The sequence below is a fragment of the Phoenix dactylifera genome, chromosome 17 (assembly GCF_009389715.1).
Source record: "Phoenix dactylifera cultivar Barhee BC4 chromosome 17, palm_55x_up_171113_PBpolish2nd_filt_p, whole genome shotgun sequence".
NCBI classification, from domain to species: Eukaryota; Viridiplantae; Streptophyta; class Magnoliopsida; order Arecales; family Arecaceae; genus Phoenix; species Phoenix dactylifera.
In genome coordinates, this window is record NC_052408.1 from 8,942,235 (window position 1) to 8,962,085 (window position 19,851).

Consider the following 19,851-nt stretch of genomic DNA (forward strand, 5'->3'; position numbering starts at 1 on the left):
CGTTAACCCGATAGGTATTTTTATTTTCACCGGCCCAAAAGTGTCTCGATCCGATTAGCAACCGGATTGGCCTGGGCCTAAACTTTGAGAGGATTGCATTATTGGATCTGGACAAGGTCGCACCAAAACCAAGTCCATGGTCTCAACTTAACCTCTTAATTTGCAGGCCTCAATCTAATTGAAGGAGGGGGATAGAAGAGACCACTGTTTTGTCTCCTCTCTCTTTAAAAAAAGAGCTCGTCAATTGATTGGCAATCCAAAATCATACAAATGACACCACCATATGATTAATCTCCATCAGCCTATATATATCTCCAATCTATGGATGTGGGTATCTATTTATATGCATGTGTATGAGTGCGTGTGCATGTGACGATGTTTGTATTTGTCTCTATAGGAGAAACAAATTATATATGAGTGCATGTGCAATCCCTTGAGAATGTAAATAAACTATTATCACCAAGTTCAACTTCATCAAGGTTTTTTTTAACTTTTGCATACCTTCTTATTCGGCACATATGTCGTATGTGTTAAATACTAGTATATCTAATTTAGATTATGAAGCTTAAAATCTAGGTATCTCCATAATCCACACCATCATTGTAGCCGTTGTAATATCTCCTGAATAAAGATGTCAAGGATATGTTTGTTTATCCTTATCAAATCACATATATTATACATGCTACCTACCCCAATTAACAATTGTAGATGCATACTTGTCATGCTACTCTTTCATTTAAAACATATTATATTTCAAATCTTCTGTGGTCACACCTCTAATGAATCTTCTAGGTTTAAGTTAGACTTTGCTTCTCCCTTTGATATCGATACTTAATCATTATAGGCGCGTACTTGACATTTTCACTTTGATTCTCCATGTCGGGTGCCCATATATTTATATAACTATATGATAAATAGACTGAGTATATCAAAAATTTGCAAATTTAATGAGAGTGTGACCTCATTAAACAACCAATGGCTAGGTTGGATAGATACACAAGCATACCATTGGTGTTCAAAAAAGAAATGATAAATATAGAAAGTTGCGCTACCTTGACCTTTGAGGACTTGATGCTGCCTTCTTGAGAAAGAAAGTAGTAATTGTGAGAACAGGCCCATAAGGGCCCATCCGGAATTGAAGTCAGCAACATCCGGAATTGAAGTCAGTAGCACCTACCAACTTTAATTTGAAAATTCAAAAAAGAAAAAGGGATCGGAATAGAGGAACCACGTTTTCCTACCTGATCTGCCGGCCGTTGAGAGGATAAGTCTGCGGAGTCATCGGTTACGACTTCACGGTCGTTCGAATGGTTGTCAGTCGTTGGGTCACAGACAACCGCCACCAGGATCGTGGGCAAGTGCAATGACACCAAGCTTATCCTCCATCCAAAAATCTTTAAATCTCTCTTTTCCGACGATTTATCACCACTGAGCTCCCTCCCTTCTTCTTCCTCACCTCCGGCAACCGACGTGCCGCCACAATTGAGCTTCACCACCCTCGAATTCTCTTCTTTCTCTCTAGATTTTTGGTTGCCCTGCTTTCTGAGATCCATCTCTTTCTGTTCGAAGATGCCATTGTCATGAGATCCTCTTCCTTCGCCACACCCCGGTGAGTCCTCCTCTTGCTTCCTCCTTGGCCAAAGAAACTGCCACCTAAGGCAGGTAGGGCCTCTGCCTCTTTTCCTCTTCCTCTGTTTCTTTTTGCATGGCTGAACTACTATGGCACTTTGTCTCTGGTTGTGCCACTGCACCACAATTCACGCCACTGTGCCTTAGGCTGCGCCACCGCGAGCTGCTGGCCAATTTACCGCCAGGCCATCGACTGCCCACCGAGTTCCGACCTCTTCTCTCCTCATTTCTCTCTTCCTTTTCTTCGTTTCATCATCATCATCATCTTCTAATTTCTTCCTATTTCTCTCTATTTTTCCTCATTTATTATTATTATTATTATTATTATTATATATATATATATATATATATAAAATCTCCTGTTGCGATCATATCTTTTTAGATCAAGCCAACAATCTGATTAGATCTAGATCTTTACCCTAATGGTCGACCCGAACCATCCAGACCGGGATCATGATCAGGATTAGATCAAAATGTAGACTGAAACTCTCTTTCTTCTTCCTCTTTCTCTCTTTAAGCCAAACCCAGGGATCTTAGATCAAAGCCTTGACTTTCTTTTTTTAGATCCAAGTTGACCCCTGAGTGGAGGCTCTGAACCTCCCCGGTAATGATATCATGGTCCCTTCCATTTTCCTCTAGGAGAAAACAAGAGCATAAATAAAGATAGCCAAAGATAGATGAAAGATAAAACAGAAAATACCGATTATTGATCGGTAAACACTCTCTTTTCAAATTTACAACTTAGTATTTATGCATCTTCTTTTAATTGTTGGACAGTTGTCTTCCTCTAGTATTCACACTTGTAGTTGCCGGTTTCTACCACTTCAACCATTTCGTCTTGATGGTTGCTGCAGGCAATTTTAGTATACTAAATCATTAGTCTCGTCTTTCGATGTTTTAGTTTTTTTTTGGTAACCATCTCTAGTATCGCTCTCAATTCTTTATCTTATATCATGTTAATGACATAGAATATAATTGCCCTCCCATTTAACACTTAGCCTCCCATATAGATTATATTCACATTCAGCCTACATTTCACAACTTATCTTTGGAACTTAACTTATACCTCAATTGATTGGTCTACATGCTTGGTCATTTTCTTATCTTTTACCATCACTTGATGTTTCTCAAGTTTGGCCATATGGCATCATCTTAGCCAATCTTCATGTCCTTATTTGGGGTATGATAGAAATAGTTCTATTCGATATGATTCTAGTTAATGGTCTCTATGCTCATCCTGTTATATCATACCTTGACGGTTAGCCTACTCTCATCACGGAGGGTGGAGTCCTCTTATTATTATCATCTAGTTTCTAGCACTGCTATGCGACCACTATATATCTAATTGGCCTTTCGGTCTCCGGTATAAGTTGGGATGTGGTGTAAACAAACCCCATCAATGAAAATTGCACATCATTGATGTACTACCACACATCCTTGATTTGTTGATGGTAGTCACACATCTATTTGGAATGTATGAAAAATCATGTCATCTGTTATCCAGAGTGGTATAAGTTGGCAAGGATTTATTTTATTAGCTTGTTATATTTTTCTTAGCAAGTCTTTCGTCAATACATGCTAAGATGAATATGTAAAATAATCGCTCGCATCAATTTTAGTATATGAGCTAATATGATAATATCCTCATTATTATGTGTTAAAAGTTTTAGCAATATTTTTGTTTACAATTCTCTAGTTTTTCAACCCAAATCTTGACAATAAATTAGAATTTTAGGATACATTTGGTTGACAAGAGTTGGACTGTGAAATAAAAATGAGAATAAGTAAGTCCCAGTCTAAACGTTTAGTTAGAGAAAGTTCCATTCTGATTCCGATTTCCAAGGAGAATAAGAATGCCTTAATTCCTCAAAATCCAATCCCAACTTTCTTCTAGTACTCAAATTTCATTTCAATTTTGTTTTGGATTCTAGTCACGAACCAAATGGATTTGGAAATATAGTCATTTTGATTCATATTCCAATCCTTCCAATTCCATTTCCGAATCCGATTCCGCACGCAAACCAAGTGCACCCACAGGCCATGTTTGGCTACCCATCAAGGAAAGTAAGATCTAAGATAGTAAGTCTTATCTATGTAAGGATTTGTAGATACTGTCACAATCCTATAATCCAATTACATTACAATAATTAACAATGGATAGAATGACCATATAAAAAGTGTAGCTGCTTATCGAGCATGCGCATAACACATCTAGCTTCAACATGCCCTATACTTGGGCCTAGTATGGCCAAAATACATCGAATTATCATCCACGGTCTATTCTTAGTTCTAAACCCAACTAGATTATTTATCTAACACAAGTCTAGTAGTGTCAATCTAAACTAGTCTGCAAAGTTTGCTCTTGCCAAAAAAAAAAGCTATACGCATACTTATTCGAGATGAACCTAGTTAAGAATCATGCCATCCTGACCTAACCCAACTCAAACCAGATGACCATCATGCCAACCTGACTTGACCTAACCCGAACCATATGATGATCATGCCAACCTGCCCTTACCCAACTCTAATCAGATGATCATAGACCTGGACAAGTTATTTGTGAAAATATTGGCAACAGTGCTTTATATATATATATATATATATATATATATATATATATATATATATATATATATATATTGCTAAAGCAAATGGGAAAGGGGGAGAAAGAAACAAGCCCACCCCTGCGTAGCAGACCTCACTGGGCCCCCATCCCACCAGAAAAATGTTCGATGCGGGTAGAAATGACTGTATGTTGGGCACCCCAACCGATTTTACTCATATCCTCCTCATCCATGGACCCGGCTCGGTTATCCCTCTGGGCTCCGGCACGAACTCTCTGTGTGAGTACGTCACATCCGGCACCACCGAGGTTACCAGCAGACCAATACGCCCTTCCAGACCTCGTATCCGAGCAAAGGGTATCCGATGTTTATAATTTAATCGACGTCCGTACATTTCAAATTCAGAACTATTTGATTAAAAATAAGATCATGGTATTACTGTGCTACCACCGTGGCCGGTGCTTGGTGTATTCACTTTTCCTAGGTATTTTTTTCTTAGGAATCTAATTCCCAAAAATCATATTCCTAGAAGGGAAAATACTTTCCGCGAACCAAACGAGCCCTAAGAGTCAATGTGCAAAGATATCAAACCCTATATTTTTTTTTTTTTTTTTTTTTTTTGAAGAGAAGGGGAGGGGGCTTTCCAAAAGCTGTGGGCAGCCATTAAAAGCGCACTTTTCACGAAGCAGCCTTCCCCCTCCCCCTTCACGTGTTCCATCATCCCCTCATCATGTGACGTTCCTCCTCCTAGGATTCCCAAACTCCTCACCCACTGCATACAAATTTCTATGCGACTGTCAGATCCGCCCTCCGTTTCACCCATTTGGGAAGCGAAGGGCAGCGGACAAGTAAAAAATGATCCCATTATGCCAATTCCTTTGATAACAATTCTTCTCTTCTGGTTTTAATCACTATTAATTATACAACAGTTTTTTTTTCTTCCTTTGAATGGTAGTTATCAACCTCTCTTGTCATTATATTCATTTAATTAGTATCATGCCCTCCTTTGTATCAATAAAAATAAAAATAAAAATAGGACCAGATCCTTGATATAAAATCATGCATTGTGTTTCTTTCTCTATTTATCATTCTTTTAACGAATAACTTCCTCCTATCCAATCTAAAGTAAGCATAAGGATGAAAAAAAAATACAAAAACTTTTAGACAAAATATGCTTGTGAATATACTTCTCTCATGAATAAATCATGTACATTTCACATACCTTTACTAATTAAATTATATTATAATTCATATATTAAAACATCTATTTCCTAAGCTATTACAATTACTTAAAATTTAAAATAAAATTTAACATCTAAAACTCAATAACAACTATTGATTTTGATATATGAACTATTATGAAGTAAACTCCGGGGAGGCATTGCTTAGTTTGCTTTAATACATTTTTGTTTTTCATTATTGTAATTTAGTTCAATTCTAGAGAATTTAAGAAGGTAAAAAAAATAAAAAAAATTCATGCACTAGCCAAAATAGATTATATTTGTAATTATAAAAGAAAGTATATTTATGAAATTAAAACCTAAATAAATTCTTTTAGAAACTAAGTGTCGGTGGCCGTTCTGACATTATTGAAGCCATTTTGTTAAAAATGGCTGTACGCATAAAAAGATTTATGCAGCGTATCTGCAGATATGAAACCACTTACTCTGGCATCTCGTCTTCTTTTTGTGTCCGTACGGACACAGCCCCGCCTCATTAGCGTCAGCTCTCTCTCGCTCTCGCGCTTTCTCTCTCTTTCTCTCTCTTATTGGACACACTCACACTCTCAGTCTTCTCCACTGCGTTTGCTCTCGTTTCCTCCGCCCACCGCCGCCACCGCCGCCGCCGCCGCTGTGAAGCGGATGGGATTCTAGGGTTTCGGCCGCGATGGGCTGCCTCCACTCCAAGACCTCCAACGTCCACTCCCCCGACAGCGACTCCATCGGGGTTGACAAGCCAGATCTACGTACCCTCCTCCGTCCCTTCCCTCTTTTTTCTCTCTTTTTTTTGGGATTATTTTGCTGATTTTTGTGGGGTTTTCGGCAATCGGAAGCGAATGGGGACGGGGGCTTGCAGGATGAGGTGCCGGCGTTCAAGGAGTACGGGCTGGCGGACCTCCGGGCGGCGACCAAGGGCTTCAGCCCCGAGATGATCGTCTCGGAGAGCGGCGAGAAGGCTCCCAACGTCGTTTACCGTGGAAAGCTCGACGGCGGCCGCCTCGTCGCAGTCAAGCGCTTCTCCAAGCAGTCCTGGCCCGATGCCCAGCAGTTCGTGGTCCGATCTCAAGCTCTATATCTTCTTTCCTTTGTGTTTGCTTCTGTTTTCTGGATTTTATTGCGGGCTTTTTTTTTAATGTCTTTTTGGGTTTTTCTCTTAGGCGGAGGCGGCCGGGGTTGGGAAGGTGAGGCACAAGAGGCTGGTGAACCTGATTGGATGCTGTGCCGAGGGAGATGAGCGGCTTCTCGTGGCGGAGTTCATGCCAAATGATACACTCTCCAAGCATCTTTTCCACTGTATGGTGCCATAGCTTTCTTTTGAATAGCATTCGGCTTTCCTCTTTCTTGTTTTTACTTTGAACTGTTTTTATGGGTAAACTTTTTCCTTACCATTTGGGGCCTTTTTGGTCAAAGATAAAGCAGGAAGATGGGTTTGTACTTTCTTGGAAAAATGAGATCATAGGTAGATGGGACCAAGTCTTGCAATACCTTGCAATAGACAATGTGTGACGACATTGGTAGCTTTGTTGAAGTAGAAGAGATCCATAAATAGAAGTGATGGAAGCAATGATTTGATGATGAAATGGAAGGCTATACATAGTAAAAGGAAAGTAGGTATACATGGTCTTGCAAATCATTGCGGCTTCACTTGAGTGTCATAGCATGCAGCCACGAAGAGGCCGTGAAGTGGAATAACATAAAATAAATATTAAGAGGAATAATTTGGCTTGACTCCAAGATGTTTAACCATTGGCCATTTTTCCTCTGTAGGAATGAAATGTAAAATTTAAGCAAAGAGGAAGGACATAAACATGGAATTTTTAAGAAGTTTTTGATAGATTTCCTATAAGACACATCTGGCAGGTGTTATGAAAGAAATGTAAGTTCAATAAATTTAATACCGTTCATCAAATCATCTTCGTGAAGCAATGATAAGTAAACATGTAACTGCTAGATTGAATATTTCTTGGTGGCAGTTCGCTTTCACTAGTAGTTAAGTTTTAAGCTTCTCCCTATTTACTCATTTTAAAATACATTGACTATTACCATACAAGACAGGATTTCTACCTGAATTTTATTAGGAAAAAGACATGCCTGCAGATGAGGTTTTACGTTGGGCCTTTACATGTGGGCTTGACCCTGTGTGAATGGGATGGCCTGCTAATCGCAGGCGGCTGCCCCTGGGGTGGCTATGTCAGCATGTTCAGCCACACTCATGCAACCCCATGACTGCACACATCACTTGTCATTTTATAGTATATACAATTGCCTGTTGATAAGGATAGGGAAGGAAGAAACAGGCACTCAATTGGAAGTGTGGAAGTAACTGCCAAAGGAGCTGTGTGAAAGAGGTACATGGTTTGCAATTTTAGTTGGAAATTAGGAGGATTATCAATGTAGTTAGAAGTGAGGAACAAAAGATTTCTCAAAGAAATTGCTTTCACTATCTGGGGAACTATCATAAAGAAAAATGAATATTGAGGATCTCTTAGGTAGGATTGGAGTAAAAGATGAAGTTGAAATGCACCTTTGAAGTGTAAGACAATCAACGCAAACCATTTGGTTTTATGGGATTCTTTCGGAAGGGCAATGCAAGCTTGACTTTGTTGTATCAGTAAAAATATTGAGCAATGTAATGGGTAAGTCCCAGGGGATGAGTATGGTTGAGATGAGCATGATGAGGTAGATATTTGGTGTAACTAGTAGAATAGGGTTTATGTTCTATAAGGGAAACACAACACCAACTTTGTCATACAAATAAGAATATTAAGCAATTGTTATGGACATAAGATCAACATAGTGGAGATGAGGTTTGGGTTGGTAGAAGTTTGGTAAACTAGTTCTTTTCAGTTGGAAACTGGTAAATTAGAGGAAGGTTGATGATGGCATTAGTATAGGCTGTAATGAGGGATAATCATGTGAGATGGTCTATACTCTATACTCTATACTCTATATACATGCAAACAGACTGGAACTGCTCCCTGAAAGAGTGTTGCTCATTAATTTATTTTTTTAGCATAATTTAGTTGAATAATTTTCAGTTATTGCTATTAGCAAACTATTATATTTTCATGGTTTATTGATGCTTTTTTTCTCTTCTTTTTAGGGGATAAGCAGCCACTACCATGGGATATGCGAGTTAGAGTTGCATACTACATTGCACAAGCACTTGATCATTGTAATACTGAAAATCGGAAAATTTATCATGATTTAAATGCATATAGAGTTCTTTTTGATGAGGTATGAAAAATTCAATATTTCTTTAATTAAAGTTTTGTTTGATATTTTATTTTCTTTGAGATACATTTTCTGTGAACTGCCTTGCGTGTAAGTCCTTCAACTTCCAAGCCCTAGCTTAGGCTTGCTTAAAATGCTGCAATTTGCATTAAGTATTCATGTCTTGGAGTATATGGATAATTGCAGTCATATTCTTTTATTTGATACATAGTGCAAATAACAATGGATAGGAAAGAAGCGATAAGTCATGTTGACATTCAACTGTTTGACACATGTCTTGAGTTGCATGTTTCTGCGTACTTATTCATGCAACTATTACTATTTTCCCTAACAGCTTGAATTCCTACTTTCAATCTACAGAGTTATATAGACCCAACTTTTCTTCTCTTTGCATTCAAATAAGGATCGACCAAGTTACATGCTTTTCTTGTCTGACCAAGTTGCATGCTTTTCTTATGAAGAGGTAGACCATCAATGAGTAGTATTTTGAATGTTAAGGCTAGGGATTTTTTTTCTTCTTTTTTTTGGTTTTTTTTTTTTTTTGGGGGGGGGGGGGTTATCAAGCTACAACACTATGAGCCGAATTTTTAGATGTTCATAGGTGAACAAGGTGGGAAACTTGGGCTTTATTAAGTGGCGCCATGCACACTCACTTTTGTTTCATTTTTGTCCCAAAGACATGGCTTGTGGATCGTGCAACATTGAACATTTTTGAGGCTCAATGAAACATGACTAGCTACTTTATGAAATAGTTTTACTTTTTTAGGCTATATAAATTCATCTCAACTCAACTAAGCCTTAATCTCGAACTAGTTGGGGCCAGCTACATAAATCCATTTTCTCTATTTTACTTGGTTTGGGGTCATACTTTCTGAAAGATGTTGAGGTATCAAATCCTTTCTTGCAACTTCACCCATGCAATTTTCGGTTTATCTCTATCTTTCTCATTCCTTCTGCATGTATGAAATCACTCTTTTGTACTAGTGCATATCTTGATCTATTTCATACATGTCTAAACCATCTAAGTTGTTAATCTCTCAATTTGCCCTCTATTGATGTTATCTCCATTTTTTTTTAACTAAGGACCTCATTTCTTATTTTATCTTTCATGATATTACCATCCATCCATCTCAATATATTCTCACTTTGGCCACACTTGTTTTCTGCATATATTGTTTTCTAACTGCCTACATTATGCACCACAACATATAACTAGTCAAATCAATAATGGATAATGGATATATGATGGCTACTAAAGTCAATGAACACATGACTTTTGGATCCCAATAATTGTTGATTCCAAGGTTGGGGTTACAGTTTAGGAATTTGCATTTAAGATGTGTAGGTAGTTGCGGGAATTGCTGTTAAAACAGTTAGAACCTAATTTTCAGAAATTTGGAAGAATCTAGTATAAATTAGGTTTTAAGGGGTCTTAGGGGATATGGAAAAGCAAGCTAGCAGGTAACATACGAATGTGTGCCAGAGCATGAGGACTGATGGAGAGAGATTTAGAGGTGGAAACATGATCAACATTAAGTTCTAGAAGCAGATCTATTACAGATTGAATGCAAAAGTGTTATTAAGATAAAATAGGATGCCGAATTAACAAGGATCAGAAAGAAGAGACTGTGAAAAGATAAAAACAGCTGTTAAAGTTAAAGAAAAAGGTATGGCATACTAACCATTGGTCTCTAAAAGGTTCCTTGGTCAATACAATCCCAATCCCTTACACAGAAGGAAATAAGAAAAGAAACATTTCGTCATTCTTTTTACAGTTCCTAAAACTTTTGTAAATTTCAAAGATTTTCCATCATGTGAAATTTTACATTTTGCTGTAACAGTAGTCAATTAATATGATGTGCTTTGGCTTTTCTTTTTAGAGTTCCTAAAACTTTTGTAAATTTCAAAGATTTTCCATCATATGAAATTTTACATTTTGCTGTAACAGTAGTCAATTAATATGATGTGCTTTAGCTTTTCTTTTTTGGCTCCTACAAAGTAGCTCCTATGATTCTTTTAGATCCTAATGAAGAGCTTCTAGGACCGAATTATTTGTATGTACTTATTGTTGGCCAGTGACTAATCCTTGTCCTGTTGCTGTTCCAACAGTCCCAGCTGCTTATCGTTCCTTTACACTTTAGTGTTTTCCTTCTATTAACATAACCAAGAATTCTCATAAGATTATCTTAGGCATGCATCGCATGACATCTTTAGTTGAGTATGTTGCTGCTTCTTTAGATTTTGTAAGAAAATTGAAGGAAGACAATACAAGTCTTTCCAATTTCAAATTGCACACTTCATTCACCATACTAGCATTATGCCTACTCTGTGATGTGCTTACCTGATTGCACCAAGGGTCACTTTCCGCATGAAAATCTTTCAGACAATGCTTATCATGTAACTACAAAGAATTACGAAGATTTCTGAAAACCAAATTCAGTTTCATGATAAAGAAGTCTACCACTGCAGCAACTTTCTTACTGAAGGTAATTAATTGAAACACAGGCCAAAGAAGAAAGTGCACACATGGAAAAAGGCATCTGGAGCATTGAATACTTTTGCTAGTGGGATTCGTACATCTTTAAATTTTCAAATTTCTTGCCAACAATCAAGTATCTTTCTTGCTTCGATGTAAACATAAAACCTCTTTTGGTTAGTGCAATGTACTTTCTCCTGGTCTTCTGTTGTACAAATGGAATGTTTTGCTCACAACTACACCTTTGTCTGTTAATTTTAAAGAGGATCACATATATTTTAATGGTCATTTTCTTGTAAAGAATATATGACTTCTGTTTGAGTCCTAAATGGGGTATTTCTTTGACCCTACCAGCTTATTCAAGTTGCTGCACTTTACAATGTTTTTATTAGTAAATTCACATATGTATAGTTCCTGATCTGTTGGATGCTCTGTTAAAGTTTCTCTGATCTTTATTTTAATCTTTTTGTAGAACATTATGACTAGGATAGTTTTGCTTGTGTAAATGAAATTACATTGAGGCTTCAAATGCCCCTGGTCTGCTCTGAAAACTGGTTTTTCGGTTCTATGTAGAAGTTACTTTCCTGACAAGGCTGAGAAAGTATATGCTGGATTAATGATTAACTGTTTTTTCTTTTAGTTATTCTTTTCCTGAAAATTGCCTTTTCTTTGTTTTGTTTACTTTATTCGAATTTTAATCTTTAAATTTATGTTTACTTGCTTCAGGATGGTGACCCTCGCTTATCTAGCTTTGGTCTCATGAAGAATAGCCGGGATGGAAAAAGTTACAGCACTAACCTAGCGTACACTCCACCGGAATTCTTGCGAACTGGTCAGTCAGTTGATAAGTCCTTCTTGCTTTAATTTTCATGTAGTTGACTGTGTATTACTTTTAAATCCTGTCTAAGTTCTATAGTTTATCACGCGCAATTAAGACATCCTCGAACATCATCCTGTCCTCCTTTTTCTGTTTGCGATGTTGCATCCACTTCTCCACAGCTTATATTGCTTCTTTATGGAATTGTTTAATTCCAAGGATCCTCTCATGTAGTTGTACATAAGTTTTTAATAGTTATTCACATATTAAACAAGGTGCGGATTTGGATTTCGTCTGTAGTCTTCTGTCAAAGATTCTGCTGTTTATGTTGGTTTCCCTGCCTCAGTTAAGGTTCATATTTTATGCATCATGCCATAAATCAGTAATAGTTTTAGTGTTCGTCAAATTATCGCCCGTAAATTTAATCTTTGTTTCTGTATTTCTGCAGGCAGGGTCATTCCAGAGAGTGTGATATACAGTTATGGAACAGTTTTGCTGGATCTTTTGAGCGGGAAACATATCCCTCCAAGTCACGTACGTTAATCTTTTGTACAGCAAGTTTTCCTGGTTGTCTGCTGATATTTCTCATTATTTTTTTGGATGTAGTGTATCTGCAATTCCATCAGACATGCCATCTGTTTGCGTATGCCGTCATTGTAAAAATTACTCACTAAAAAGATCTCATTTAAATGTTATTTGTTAATCTTTTAAAATATCATATCTTATAAATAACTTATCTGCCAATGTCAAGCTACTATGGTCTCTACTAGTATGCCAGCTTGTCCAGGGGATAGTAGGGGGTTAAATTGAAATCAATTTAAAAATACAAAGAAAATATTTATGGCCAATAGATGATAAGTTTATAAAAGATCATTGGGTAATTACAATTTCTAGAGGTTTCTCAAGTAGTATATCAAAATATAAAGTTCATGATTATAATAACTGTTAATGAGTGGAACAAGCTGTCAGCTGGTTAGACGGTTCGAGCGCAGGCAGGCGGGGATACCATGCCAGGTACAGTGAAAGTCGTTATGACAGTCTTTATGAGCAGCATACCAGTTACAGCCCTTACGACAGATTGATTGAGGAAGTGGCTCGAGCGAGAAGGCCTATCTTTAAGCTAAAAAAAGATGAGTTCCTGTGGTCTAAGCCCTCAAGTGTCATCGGCCTTCGGGATATAGAAACCTTCTTTCACTTTATTCAATTCAAAGAAGCCTCAAGGCAACATGGTTAGCAAGACAGTCAAGCAGGCAAGTTTGGGGGAGTGAGATAGTTGTGAATACAAGGTTGTTGAAATGCTTAGGCGGTCCTGGATGGTGACCTCTTGAAATGCCTACGTGGAATACCTTGGCAGCTGGATGCCTGGAGGTGAAAAAAATTCCTGAATATTAACAAATTAATACAATAGCCCTGTATAAACAAATTATGACACTGCATATATTTTTGGCTCATAAAAAATGTATGAAAAACCATCATATTCATAAATGGTGTCACTAACTACTTAAGCTGTTCATAATATAAACTAGACACCAAATATGGACTGAAAATAGAACATGTTCAAATAGACTAAATGCACATGTTCGTTGATTAAACACTTCTGTTTACAAAGATGGTCATTTAGTCACATAGATGATGAAATATGTTAAGGTGCATGCCCCAAAGATGAATAAACACATAAAAGGCTTATGTCTCCAAAGATGTCACATGGATGACAAAAGATGGTCATTTAGTCACATAGATGATGAAATATGTTAAGGTGTATGCCACAAAAGATGAATAAACACATAAAAGGCCTATGTCTCCAAAGATGTCGCATGGATGACAAAACACATATAAACATGAACACAAATATGAACATAAACTCATTAAATCTACCTTGAATTGCTAGTTAGAAGATAAATTTTATAAAAAATATGAGGAAAGATGGTAGGTATTTGAGTTGTTTAATAAACTTTATAAAGATTTTAAAAAGATTTTCTCTATCTTCATATGGAATATCTCTTGGTTTGCTTAGTGACGTGGACGCTGAAATTCTTTCAAAGTCAAAATATAGAGTTTGTGTTGAGAGGCTATCAGAGCTAGGTGATCTTACCATGTACGGGTACTGGTTCTCATTTGAACATTATAATATAAAAAGAGAATACAAACTCAGAGCTCATGGATTTCTTAGTGGGAGTCTTGAGAAACACATGACCGAAGGTAAAGTCAGTTGCTTTTGGATCTAACTTGAACTTAGCTTTGCTCAGGGAAAAGAAAAGAGCCTGGGTGATGGTCTAGACGTAATCCTCAATTGTTTGGTCCTGAAAGATTCAGTATTTTGTTTTTTCTCTCAAAATCTTGTTTAGACAGCCTTGTTTATTTTCATAATCAGCTGCTTCATATGTGTTGTCCATGTGTGGCATAGCTCGTATGTGTAATGTAGGGGCTAAAATTTTTCCAGAGGAAGTTTTCACATGTGATCTAGTGACAATTAATATTCTTGGTTTGATTCTAATAGCATTTTTTTCATTGCCTACACCAATCGTCATCTATGTACACTTATTTTGTGCGTATAATGCTCAGAAATATTTCAGTTTAATGGTCTTTTCTTATCTTTTTATTTGTCCTAAAGTTCTTCAATGATGCCTCCTAGGCATTAGATCTAATAAGAGGGAAGAACATGTTATTGGTAATGGATTCATCTCTGGAGGGGCAGTATGCTAATGAAGATGCTACCCAGCTTGTTGAACTAGCTTCAAAATGCCTACAGTTTGAGGCTAGGGATCGACCCAATTCCAAATTTCTTCTTTCTGCTGTAGCACCCCTTCAAACACAGAAAGAGGTACTCAAATTGATGATTTCTTCAATTAAAATACTTATTGCTATTTGCAGCATTCCATTTTCTTATAGTAACTTTCCTATGCTCTTTTCGTGGGTAAAATAGGTGGCATCACATATTCTAATGGGCCTGACTAAAACACCAGCGGTACTGCCGACGATGCTCTCTCCACTTGGAAAGGCTTGCGCAAGGATGGACCTAACTGCTGTACATGATATATTGCTTAAAACAGGTTATAAAGATGAAGAAGGTGCAGAAAACGAGGTAAATTGAATCTTGTTTTGGATTTTGAATTTAATAAATCGATACTCATGAATCAGTTGTCGCAACTGGAAACAGATGTTGAAGGTTATAAATGGAACTAGAAAACATATTTTGAAAATGTCTTGAAGGTGGGAAATGGGAAATGGTTTCACTAATCATGTATAAAACTTGTGGGAAATGCTTGTGAAAGCTCAGGAAAACGACTAAGTGTCAAGAAACCAATCTGCAGTGGTTTCCGGTTAATATCTCTTCAATTTTTATGACAGATGATGTTTCTCACTTTCCCATCTGTCTTTGCTCATTTTCCCCACACACTTTGGGAAGCCGGCTAAAATCAGTTTCACTAATGCACTCACTTTAGTTTATTAGTCGAGACTCAATTGGTAAATGTGTTTCCTGGAGTTAAGCTCATGATAGAAGTAAAATTGAAATAGCAACTGCACCTTGCAAGTTCTTGTTAGTGCTTATAATAAGCAACATGATAAAGAATGTGAGCTTTTTTAAGTTTGTTGAACCATCTGTTGTAGCTGTTGATCTAAAAAATTCACATGATCAGGTGCTTCTCTCTCATATAATGTTTGCATGCATTCAGAAGGCTGCATTCTTCATGGTTGTGCTCTGTCTTTTAATGATGAAGCTTTCTTTCTGAAGTTGACATTTTTTTTTTTGGTTGACAATGCTAGAACATTTTCCTATTACAATTTTTTGTGCTATTTCACTGGTAATTAACTTAGAAATTGGAAGTTATTAGGTCTTGGTAATCTTACATTATACATGTTCTGCTCGGTGTTGTGAATGAAGCTTTCCTTTCAAGAATGGACCCAACAAGTGCAAGAGATGTTGAATACAAAGAAATTTGGTGATATTGCATTTAGAGACAAGGATTTTAAAAGTGCAATCGAGTATTATTCCAAGGTATATTTCTTAACATTCTCGTGTTTCTCTTATCTCCTGGAATTGTATCACTTTGAACTGTTCATTGTATTCTGTTTTGGATAGATAAACTTTACAAACCTCCTATTTTTTTGTCAATCATATCCATAGATCTTTGCTCGACTAATGCTATGCTTAGCTGGCTATGTGCACACACAAAGTTCATGCTGTCATGTGGCAGGGAAAAGTTGGTATCACCAGCCGGACTTAGTGTGCCATACATTGGGGGTGGTTGCCGTTAAGTTGCCACACGAGCTATAGTGGGCCCAGCATGCCCGCATAAACTGGCACCCAGAGCATTTTTTCAAAATTAATACTTTGAAGCTTGCAAAATTTGGATCAGGCCTTGATATTAGATAAGAACAATATGGTAGACAGGAAAGATATGATTTTCTCAACGAAAGCTGAAAGCATAGAAAAATGAGAAGATGTTAAATAATACATATTATTTTAATGAAGACTGCTAACTAGCATTATAAGCTTTTAGAAACTAATTGGACGGTGGATGCTAGCTGCATTCAGATCCTTTCCTAGACCTCTTCTATGTGTCATCCAATTTTTCCTCCCCTTCACTAACTTGTCAGTTGAATATTCTATCATTTCCTTTCCAAATCTGTTACGTCCTCTGTTTTGCATACTGGTAACATGCAGTTGCTTGTCCACCACTGTTTCTAACTACTAATATGTTGCTTCTAAATCTCTTCTTCCTAGTTTATGCTCCTTAACATTCTCATCTCTTTGATGCATTTCAAAATGTGCTTGGACCTTGCTTGCTATCCAAAAATGTGGATTCTTGCGATGTTGAGGTCCTTGTATTGTTTCATAAAAATTACCTTAAAAGATGTCTGGTTATTACAGAACATCTCCTTGGTTTTTCCTCATTTGCCTTTAAGATACATGTTGCATATTTGTGCATGTACATACAAGATCCATTCAGTTTTTTGTTACTGAAGCCGTATTTCAATAAGGGAAGATGAAAAGTAAAAGGTACCTTAAAATTTGGGAATTGGGTTTGCTTTGATCCTTTAACTCAATCAGTTTGTTGCTGTGTTTGCATACAAATGCGATACAGATTACCTTTGTCAAATTGGGTATTCAGAAATCCAAAATTCCAAATGAGATATAAAATTTTGAGCCAGATACGTTGAAAATGACTTTTGAGTACTGGAATATATTGGAAAATTGTATCTTAAAAGCTATTGAATAGAAAAATCATTGGCCATTTGAGCCCTACTTTCAAGTTCGGTATTTTTTGGTAATGAGGGTCAAAGTTTTCCGTAATTTGCCCTTTGTCTCGAGTCGTGACAAGTTCATACCTTTATCAAGCAGAAATTAGTTTCTTTTCCTAATGATTATTTCCAGCATACCAAATGGAAAAGCATAAAAAGCATGTACTGTGTATCTAATAAACTTGATAACAAGGTTCGCCGTCGTACCGATGCCACACTAGCACAGTATCGGTACGGTATGGTATAAAATTTTTTGGCGTACTAACACTTGGTACGCCACTCATATCAGGTACTTGTACCGAACTGGTATAGTACGGTATGTCCGTATCATTTGGTTCGGGCTGGTACGGCATACCATGCTTGATATAATTGGCTAAAAGCATCTCTAGCTACCAAAAAACTGCAAACCTAGAGTACAAATTCTATTCTCTCTATGGTTGACTTTATGGATTCTATGTAACTACTAAATTGTCAGATGAAGTCCACCAAAATGGAAACTATCTTAAAATCTGCTTATGCTTTGATCCAAGCAACTTGATGAAAAACTCTCTTTCTTCACAAAGTATTCCTTATAAAGTCACTTTATCATTCCTAGTTTTTCCATGACATTGACTTAAACTCTTAAGCATTCTACCTATGATTGACTCCATCCAATTTTTTAACATAATCACATACGTAGATTGACTTTTCTAATCATTGTAGAACTGTGATGTTTCTGCAATAAATATTGGATATCAAAGTATTCAACAAACACAAGCCACTCCAAAGTTGTATCTGTCGTTCTTTAATTCTATTGTCATATTGTTGCTTATTTGTCCATTCCTTTTGTCAAAACTGATACCAGGTAATGGAACTCATGGACACCTTAACTTTTATGTCTGACTGCATTCCCAACTCTGGTCATCCGATTTATTTTACTTGGTTTTGCCTGAAGTGAGACATTTATTGTTAATCCTCTTCCGTTACTTGAACATTCACCACTTGCTACTTGTCATATACTAATCATTTAGAAGTAACAATTCTCAAATATCCTAGATGGAAGCAGATTATGTTTTATAACATGTAGACAGTTCAGGGAAGTGGATTCTTGTAAATCATGTGGTCCTTGTCTGTCTCATTGAATGATACTGTTCCATACCATGAAGCATTGTTATTTTATCATATAGATTAAGATTTGTTTTGGTTTGGCAAAATGCAGTTGGTGGTGATGATGTCGGTTCCTTCAGCTACTGTTTTTGCTAGACGGGCTCTGTCATACCTGATGAATGGCCAACCAGAGCTTGCCCTTCGGGATGCCATGCAAGCGCAGGTGTGTATGCCTGAGTGGCCCACAGCGTTCTATTTGCAAGCTCTTGCCCTCTCCAAGCTCGGAATGGAAACTGATGCTCAGGATATGCTGAATGATGGAGCTGCATTTGAAGTGAAGAGGCAGAACAGCTGGCGTGGCTAGATTTTCTCTGCAGTTGTTCTGGTTTTCCTTCCTACATGCCTGTCTTGTGCTGCTTTCACTGGTGCCTGTTTGCATCATGAATGATTTATTGCAGCAGAAGAGAAACTGGATGCTTGGTTTGGTGGGTACTCAGGTGCTGTGGCTTCCAATAATGGATGTTCGAACAGCCATTTGTAGAATGTTCAGGGAAGTTAAGTAGATTCTGAAGTTTCCTGAGCAAGTGTGCATTATGGCCTTCCATCCATGTTGGCATGTAACTATTGGCCCTTATTATATTACCAAAGGAGGATATGTGCACTGAGGGGTGGGAATCACAAAATGTTTAACTTTTATTTTGTGCAAGATAGAATACTGTAGGCATGTCTGTCATCACTAATTTGATGCCGAAAGGAAGTATCTACTTAAAGCTTTTTATCTGAAGGATACAACTTTATCAATTTGGATGCAAATGTGTTCAAATATGTGTTGCTCTTCAGGTGGTTTTTGTGCCCAATTTTGCGTATAATGAAAGCGCTTTGATATTGTTGTGCATGGTACATCTCAAGATCAAGTTCTGCTTAAAAAGGATTAATGCCAACAAGAAGCTGGTTGTGTAACTTTGTTTGACCTGTCATGGAGCTTTCTTACATACCATGGTGGATCATATTTTGATGGGAAAATGATGGATCTTTTTTCGAATAGGAAAAATTATTGGAAAAAGGTTTCAGAGGTGTTGCCGCTGGTGATGCTCGCTGGGCTATTTTTGCCTTGAGTTGCTCTAACATGTTAGCGGCCTGGTTACATCCCTGTTTCACTGCTCTTACTCTGGTGCATCTTTTTGGAAAAGTTGTCAACTAGGTTGCAGGAAATCTAAAATCTCAATGTTGGAGTCTCAGCGGTTGTGCTAGGGACCTGGAAATTGAGTTCTGCCCCTATGAAGGTTGGAAAGGTTGTCGCATACTGGCACGTTTGCAATCTCTTCTGCTCCAGAGCAAGGAGTGAATTCTGCCTCTTTGAAGGTGGGACAGACCAAAATATATCTGGGGAAGGAAATGCTAGAGGGCAATGCTAATCATGGTCACACATTTTTCTTTATGCTCATGTAAATTTTTTATTTTTAGAATATATATATATATATATATATATATATATATATATATATATATATTTATTTTTTTGGTATGAAGGATGGGTTGAAAGAAGAATGGATGAGGGAGAAGCTGAATAGATCTTTCATC

The 19,851-nt window shown here is 37.2% G+C and overlaps 1 protein-coding gene across 1 annotated transcript; it reads left to right on the forward strand.

The window, feature by feature from the left end:
• Positions 1-5,883: 5,883 nt before the first annotated feature.
• On the forward strand, positions 5,884-19,092 carry LOC103706386 (serine/threonine-protein kinase BSK2-like). The gene is made up of 10 exons (XM_008790461.4): positions 5,884-6,159; positions 6,247-6,467; positions 6,571-6,706; positions 8,517-8,650; positions 11,850-11,955; positions 12,389-12,474; positions 14,573-14,761; positions 14,864-15,022; positions 15,824-15,937; positions 18,383-19,092. Exons 1-10 carry the CDS (start codon positions 6,081-6,083, stop codon positions 18,632-18,634), a joined length of 1,476 nt encoding a protein of 491 aa, XP_008788683.1. The 5' UTR covers positions 5,884-6,080; the 3' UTR covers positions 18,635-19,092.
• Positions 19,093-19,851: the final 759 nt, after the last annotated feature.